Raw genomic sequence first — 7,857 nt, 5'->3', positions numbered from 1 at the left:
TTTATGAGATTTGTGTTAAAAGATGTGGGGTTAGACGCATGCCCCTTGAATCACATTTAACAGCTGCAAATGTGTGCAAATAATGCTTGGCTAAAACTTGCTCTAAGATAGCTGAAAGTATCACCATATGTTGAAAGTAGAGCATTGTTACTATTTGGCTAGGTGAAATTCCAGATTGTTAAAGCTGAGTAACTTTATAGAGCCATTTCAGCTTTGACCATAGTTAGGAACTTCAGTGTGCCCGTGAAACTGCCAAAACATCTGTAAATACATCTACATCTGTAAATATATCTTGAATTAGAGAGGGAGTTCAAAAATGAGAATGATGGCTTCAGTAGTTTAGGAGCAATTACATGATGAGCTAAAACTTTTGTTGACTATTTTTAAATTTAACTCTTTATTTTTGGATCTTAAAATTTCACATTATTTCAGTAGCTAAAAGAATCAAAAGTTAGAAGCATTCACTGGAAGTGTAAATACCAGGAATCTTTATGTGGTTGAAAGCCTCTGACTGAAATGCTTTGGACCATCTCTGCTTTCCTCACATTTCCCACTTCCTGTTGCTGATAGGGCCTGCCTCTGCCCTGCCAAGCTCACTTCTGCACTGATCAGTTGAGGCAGCTTAGGAATGTAGAGGAGGATCTCTGATTTCAAGCAAAATTTAAAGGTGTATTCTTTGAGGTTGCCTCTGTAATTCCCCATGCTTTCTGTGAGGTTGATACTTTTGTCATCTCAGGCACTACTGTGCTAAAATTGGTCTTTCTGTGGCACCAAGTGTTTGCAGATGACCTTATGAAAGGCTCATTTGTCCTGATGGGTCTGGTTCATTTATTTTAGTGAGTGCTAAGAATGTCTTTGCATGCCTGGAAGTATTTCCTTAAAATGTATTATAGTTAGTTACTGCACAGCCATTTTATATGGAATCCAATTCCCAAAATGTTGGTTGTGCCTGATTTGGCCTCCAAAGAACCAGATAAAAAAGGGTGGATACAAGTAGTGCATTTCATGCACTTGCATACGCCAGAAGTAGAGGAGCATTTCCACTTTCTGTTCTATCCATGATTATAGTACTCACTGAAACTTGGTAGGCACCATGATCAGTGGCTTGGGTTTGAGCACTTCTGTTGAAAGTTTTTTTTAGTGGTATCAAGACTGGCTTTTTCTGGTGAAGTTCACCCCACTTTGTTGCTAGGATCTTCTCTGGTTCTGATGGAGTATGCTACCAAATAGGCACTTACTGCTATGTTGGCTCAGGTGACAAACATTAACCTTTTAAGAGCTTTGTTCTGTTGGAATGAGCTTATGCACCTTCTCCCTGCTGCTTAGATCTTCAGAATTGGTCACATCGTCAAACCATGCATCCTTTAGTGCTTGGATCTTCATTGGACCAATTGCAGAAAACATCAAGAACTTCCTTATTGAAAGGACCAGTTGGTATCAATGACACTCTCAGTTGTCCTTAAACACAAGACAGGAGAAGAAATCTAGGGATCTGGTACCAGAGGGTTTTTTTATGTCTTTCCCACAGAGGCAGATACAGTTGCCAGGAGGTAAGGACCATATGCCTAGAACTACTGTTATGTTACTTTGTTCTGTTTGTCCTGAAGATGACTTAAGGCACCATCTTACTTTAGCCAAAAGCTGTAGTAAATCACAAGAGCACCACTGCCCTGACTTGAGAGTTCCTCTGTGGTTGATACTGTTAGGTTTTATACCTTTGGAACAAACAGCAGAGGTGAAGCCTAAGTCTTCAGGTCCCTCAATTGTCTGATCCTCCTTGGTTAAAGAGAGTTGGACAGCTTTTAGAACAAAGATGCTTCAGCACTGTGAGAAGCAAGGTTTTTGTGGTATCTCTTATTGGACCAACTGTGTTGGTGGAAGAGATATTAAATACTGTGTCATTCCTCAGCTTCATGTTGAGGATTTTCCATTGTAGATAGCAAATTTTGATATCCTCTATGCTGGGTCAGATTATTGTAGCTGTGACTGTCCAGGAAATGAGAAGCAAGGATTCTTTTGGTGATACCTTGTATTGGGCCAACTGTCTAGTTGGGAGAGATGTTAGACAGCGTTCTATGGCACTTATTTATTTTCTAGTGACCTCAGCACTTTTTAATAGTCTTTTGGCACAACTGCATTTACTCCCTACTTGTACGCCTGGGACTATTTTTTTTTTTCCATAGCATTTGAGGCTGGGAGATTTGTAAAAGTTGGCTAAAGCCCCGGTGCTGCTCCTTGCTTTTCTTTTTTCTCATGTTTTTTAAGAAGGTGACCTCACTTCTTCCCACCCCTCTTGAACACTGTTCACTGAGCTGAGCCAGCAAATGTTTTTCTCTTAGTCAAATGTTCCATGCTTTACCCCTTTGCTCCAACACACAGCCTGTGTTTGCAGGGTTGATTTGACTTACTGCATTCTGTATACGTGGGGGCAGTTTCCCGTTTTTATTATATGGGCTCATGTATTTCCTCCATGTTCCAGCTGAGAGAGGCAGGGAATACAGAAAAGTATTAAAAAGGGGTCTGTTAGAGGGTGTATCCTGAGCCTTTTTTAATAAAGGATTCCTCAGTGAGGTCTTCACAGTTTACTGCAGAAACCTTTTTTTTTCCTAATTTCTTTTCATAGCATTTGATGAAGCAAGCTGTTGCTTATAAAAGGTTATGCGTCTCCACTTTAGTTAGTCTGTAAGGTGCAACTTCACCTGGCCTTCTGTCTGAGGACACCTGGACTTCGCATCCTCCACAAGCTAAACCAGTGGCAGTGATGAGAGGCTTTGAATTTCTCACTACTGATCATTTAGAAGTTAACTAAAAAATACCAGTGTATTAATACCTTTGTATTTATAGTTGCTTTCCAGTTGTTTGTTTGTATTCTCATGTCTTGAGGTGGGCACAAAACTCACACAAATGCTTACATGTACATTTGGAGATGGCTCAAAACCTTGCCTTCTAGCAAGGGTTGAAATTTTTCTTTTATACGTCAGCTCAGTAGTTCTCAACCTTGTTAAGACTCAAGCCATCATCGTTAGCCCCAGGACGCCTCTTGTAAAATGCCAGCTTGTCGTACTCTATTTTTTCTGTAGTCAAAAAAAATAAAATAAAAATTGAGCAATTCTACTGCAAAGAACTTGGACCACAGCAGGTACAAATGTTTTTGACCCTGCCGATTCCTATTTGAAATCTTTGGATTTATCTTGTGAATCATGTTTGCACACCTCCAGCGGTGGTTCCTCCTCCTGCTTTTGCCCTTGCTGTGCTGCTCCGGGCAGGTGGGTGGGGGGAAGTTTCAACCAGGCAGCTTCCACTGGAGGGAGCAGACCAGAACAGCAGTGGGAACAGCCCTGCCAGAAGCTGTGTGTTAGCAGGGGCTGGGGCCAGGTTGGTGGGCATGGAGGGAATACAACTTAGGCTGCCTTGGGCAGGACTTGGTCCCATACGGAGTGCCATTGGAGGAGTTGTGGGCTGCACCACCTCTGCTGCACATGCCCCCGACCTCCTCCTCCCTCCTTTCCCCTCTGATTGGATCCTGGGACCTAGCACTCGGGCAGCCCCCCATCACACCCTCCCCCCCCCATATACACACTCCCCACCCCGCACCAGGGCAGGGTGTGCAGGGAGTGGATCAGCCTCTCCCAGCTGTCTTGATCCCAGAGGGAGTTTTAGTGAATTGTTACTGGCAGGGGTGTGGGGGAAGGGCATTGACCCGGCCCATGGTAACTAATCAGAACTCCCTATATGGCCCTCTGGCCCAAATAATTGTGCAGTCCTTACCTAGTGGATGTCTCCCATTCTTTGGTCAAGATGGCTATTTTCTGTAGTCTAGACCAGTAATATTTAAAATATGTCTTTAGGATTGTTCTTTTAGGGTGAAGGTTAGTATATACTCATCTTCAGTTTTCCTTAAGGACCTGAAACAAAACTTAAATTCCATTTTGCGTTCCTAATTCCATTTGATATTTTTTCAGTACCGATTTGTTTGGTAGTAAAATTCAGATGAGCACTTTCTTGTATAACATCCTTATTGGTGGCTCTTCACCAATAGAAATGAAGGTACAAAACGTACGGGAGAAGGCATGCAGTATTTAATCTAAAGGACAAGTGTCTGTAGTCTCTGCTTCCTAACCTTACTTTTCTCTGTTAGGTTTTACAGTTGATTCTGACACTTCTTCCAGGTGTCTGCCTGCTCAAGTTTAACATAAACTACTCTTCTGAACTCTCCAGTTCTTTACAGTGCTGTGTATGAAGAAACTATTAGTGCTGGTAGACTGACTGTGTGGCCTTTAAATCTAAGATATGTGACTTTACTTAGTTGGGAACCATGAGTACAGAAGTGCTATGGGGATATTAAGCTAATGCATTACTAGTTTATACTTTTGCTATGAAAACATACCAGATAAAGCATAAAGGCTGATGACAGATATGGAAAAACAAAGCAAAACAGTGCTTTACCGGAAGAGGAAGTACGTTAGTTTGACTCAGCTCCCTAGCATCTGTATAGACTGAGCTGTTGAGCAAGGCTTTTTGGAGCATTAATTCAATAGCTGATTGAATCTGAATTTTTGGGCATGTGCGGTGCTTGATGCAGGGGCACACCAAGTTGAAAGTAAAGCACTGCTTTTTTGTTGGTTTTTTTATGTGTGTGTGTTGTTTTTTGTTTTTCCCTCATGTCTGTAAGAAATTATACTTCTTTACTGTTATAGTCTGTCCTGAAGACATTACCAACTCATAGAAATAACTGTTCTTAAGTTGGTGGAACTTTTACTATGTGCCTTGTAAGTGGCACTGCTTCCTCTGTGGTTTTTTTTCTTTGAGCACTGTGTAAGCATTGTGTAGACAAAATGCAAATCTTACTTTTAATTTTAAGGAAAAATTAATGCAAATTGTATTAGCTATCACTTTACCTTCAATTTCTACTAGCAAAGGCTTGATATGTGGCCTTTTACAGTGGATTTATATACCAGAATTATTTGGTAGAAAGATTTGGGAACCCTTTCTTGGGGAAGATTTTGTTGTGCCAAAACTCAAGGCTGTAATGAGAGGAGATCCTCCTGGGTTTCTTTGTAGCCAGATTGATCCTTATAGTGTAGTATGTTTTAGATAGTACACATTATGATTAGAGACCTACTTAAACTGTGGTGAGACAAAGGGTTTTTTGTAGCCCACTTGCAGCATGCAGAGTTGATTTTGTGGCAGCCCCACCCCTTGGTCCTAATTGGTGAAGACGCCTTAGGGGGGAGGCGGGATGAAGGGGCATCTATGATCCTGTCTGTCGCCTGTCATCTGCACTGCCAGCTGGTGCCATCCTGCTGGGGAGGCAGCATTTTATTTTCATTAAGGTTTTGATTTTTGTGGATTTTGCAGACAATCCTGGATTTCGTGGTTTCCATAAAATCTGCAAAACCATGAATTAAGTTGGTCCTTAATTATGATTGGTGGTGTTAAGTATGTGTTGTAATATTGCAAGATGACTGCCTGTACAACTTTTCATCCCTTTCTACAGCATTTCAGTTTCTTGGAGAAGGAAGCTTAGTATGTTTAGGTTCATAGTTGTTGTGAGCTTCTGATAAGTCGATAATGGCTGCAGTCACTGTCTAACTGTGTTCTTTTCTTGTGTTTTAGGATTCTCCCTTTACAAATGCAGGAATGGGGTCTAACCTAAATCTTTTGGGGGAGATAGAATGTGATGCCAGCATAATGGATGGAAAATCACTCAATTTTGGAGCAGTTGGAGCATTGAGTGGTACGTTGCTGTGGCATTATAAAATATAAATATTTTAGATGTAAACTTTTAACATTTTACCGTTGAGGCAGGGTGAGGGGACTGTGAAGTCCTAAGGCTGGTCTTGGAGTTGGGTTTAGTTCTTCTGCTGTTAAAATTAATGGGCGGAGAATGGCCCCAGAGCTGTGTACTTTGTTTTAATATTCTTTCTTGTAATAGTCTGCATGAATGAATTTTGACATGACACTGGCTCCGATCCTCTAAAAGTAGTGGTGGCCAACCTGTGGCACATGTACAGCAAACAAACGAGTTAGAGGAACAGTTCAGTCAGGGAGTGGAAAGCAAAGCAAGTGATGGGAATGGTGCTTGGGGAGGGTTTGGCACTAATTTGTGGCACACCTATGAAAAAGGTTGTCCTCCACTGTTCTGAAGTGTGCCTGTAGAGTTAGGGTTGCTTACATGAAATGCTTCTTGGTTTAGATGGTGGCTTTGCTATAGAGTGCTATATCTTTATATCGGAATAACATGCATAAAAAAAAATAGAGAAGCTATCTGCAATGAGATGGACAAAACCAAATGTTACATGCTTCTTTAAAAAAAATTGTAGAGCATCTCCAACAGCTAGTTATTTTATTTGGGAAAGAAGCTGTCTTGAATATAACGGAGTTTTTTGCTGCTGTTTGTTCAGAAATCTGTCACTTTTTGCACATGGCTAAGGCAGTTTGGTTTGGTTTGCTTTATTTTCTTGGGCTGTAATTATTAGTGCATAAGATTTAATGAGTTTCTAAATGGGATTTGCTTTCAAATTCATGTCTTATAAAACAATTACTTCTAAAAGTGCTCCTTTCACCTCCTTGAATAGTTTTAAACTGACTGTTTCTTATACTTTAGCTTATACTTTTAGTATTTGTTTTAAATATTAGCATAGAATGCTGTTAAAAGAATACTGTCATGTTGTTCAGGTACCAAATACAAAAGCATTGGTAAGAAACATCCTCCTGACATGCACACTTTTACAACATCTAAATGACAGATGGATTTTTCAGTCTTTCAAAGTAAATAAATGTGTAAGCATGAATAGTCAATGAAGGACTGCAAAAAATCTTCTGAGCTTTCTTCTCCTAGAGTTCTTGCCAGAAATTGAATAAAAAAAATACATCCGATTGAAAATAGGGAACGGTTCTTGCCTGTAGTATTCAACTTCCCTTGCATCTATTTTTAGGTTGATTGCTGCAGCATCAAGAAAAGAATATCATCTTTTTTTGGTTGCTTGCTTTGAACTTGTGTAACAGGGGAGTCTCTGCTAATGTTAAGTATGTTACATTAGCACTTCTTTTTAAAGAAAACCAAAAAAGAAGTGCTACCTTTTAACAGTGCTGCCAGTCTTGTAGCTATACTTTTTTTTTTCTTTATGAATTTTATCATTAAGTTAAAATCATTGATACTGCGAGACATAGTTTTATGAATTAGCCAAGTTATGAAAACTAAGTAGAACTGAATTCCTGGTACTGATTTGCCAAAATAAATTCTTCAGTTCTAGATACTGCCCCCCAACTTTTTTTTTTTTTTTTCATTCTTATTTTCTGCTAATTTTCTTTTTCAGGAATCAAGAATCCAGTTTCAGTTGCAAATAGGTTGTTGTGTGAAGGGCAGAAGGGAAAACTCTCTGCTGGCAGAATTCCACCTTGGTAATTGCTTTATTCTGCTTTGCTTTATTTTAGCCTTTGGTCTTTAATGCATGCAATATTTGAAGGTTATTCTTATCCAAGGAAGGCTGATGCTGTTTGTTACAAATCAGCAATAGCATGTCTGTGAAAGGAAGATTTGCTTTGTTCTCTGATCTTGGAACATCTTGAGCACTTTGTGCAGCTGTGAATAGAATGAGATATTGTGGATGGATGGCGATATGATGTTTAGCATTAATTTCTTTTGTGGATGTTTCCATAGATACTTGTGCTATTACGAATTTTTTATTCCTTCCTTTTTTTTAATTTTTAAAAGTGCATACATTTTTTGAAGTTAAAAACTTTTTTTTAAAGAAAAAGACCCCATGCTCTTCTTTATGTGGTGGCTTCATTTTCCAGCTTTTAGATAAATGTTTAGGTGACAATACTTGCTGACTCCCCCCCCCCCCCCCCCCC

The 7,857-nt window shown here is 39.8% G+C and overlaps 1 protein-coding gene across 3 annotated transcripts in view; it reads left to right on the top strand.

Annotated features, from left to right (window-relative positions):
- Positions 1-7,857, top strand: part of TASP1 (taspase 1) — a 217,456-nt gene that overhangs the window by 21,059 nt on the left and 188,540 nt on the right. For 2 of the 3 annotated variants that reach the window (XM_019516244.1, XM_019516243.1), the window contains exons 4-5: positions 5,617-5,737; positions 7,320-7,404. In XM_019516244.1, the coding sequence (XP_019371789.1) occupies positions 5,617-5,737; positions 7,320-7,404 (206 nt within the window). Of the gene's footprint in view, positions 1-3,050; positions 3,140-5,616; positions 5,738-7,319; positions 7,405-7,857 lie in introns of those variants that run through there. The other variant, XM_019516245.1, reaches the window with a different exon arrangement.

This window comes from Gavialis gangeticus, unplaced genomic scaffold, assembly GCF_001723915.1.
Source record: "Gavialis gangeticus isolate Ggan-Ray unplaced genomic scaffold, GavGan_comp1, whole genome shotgun sequence".
NCBI classification, from domain to species: Eukaryota; Metazoa; Chordata; order Crocodylia; family Gavialidae; genus Gavialis; species Gavialis gangeticus.
This window is presented reverse-complemented; position numbering and strand designations above follow the sequence as displayed.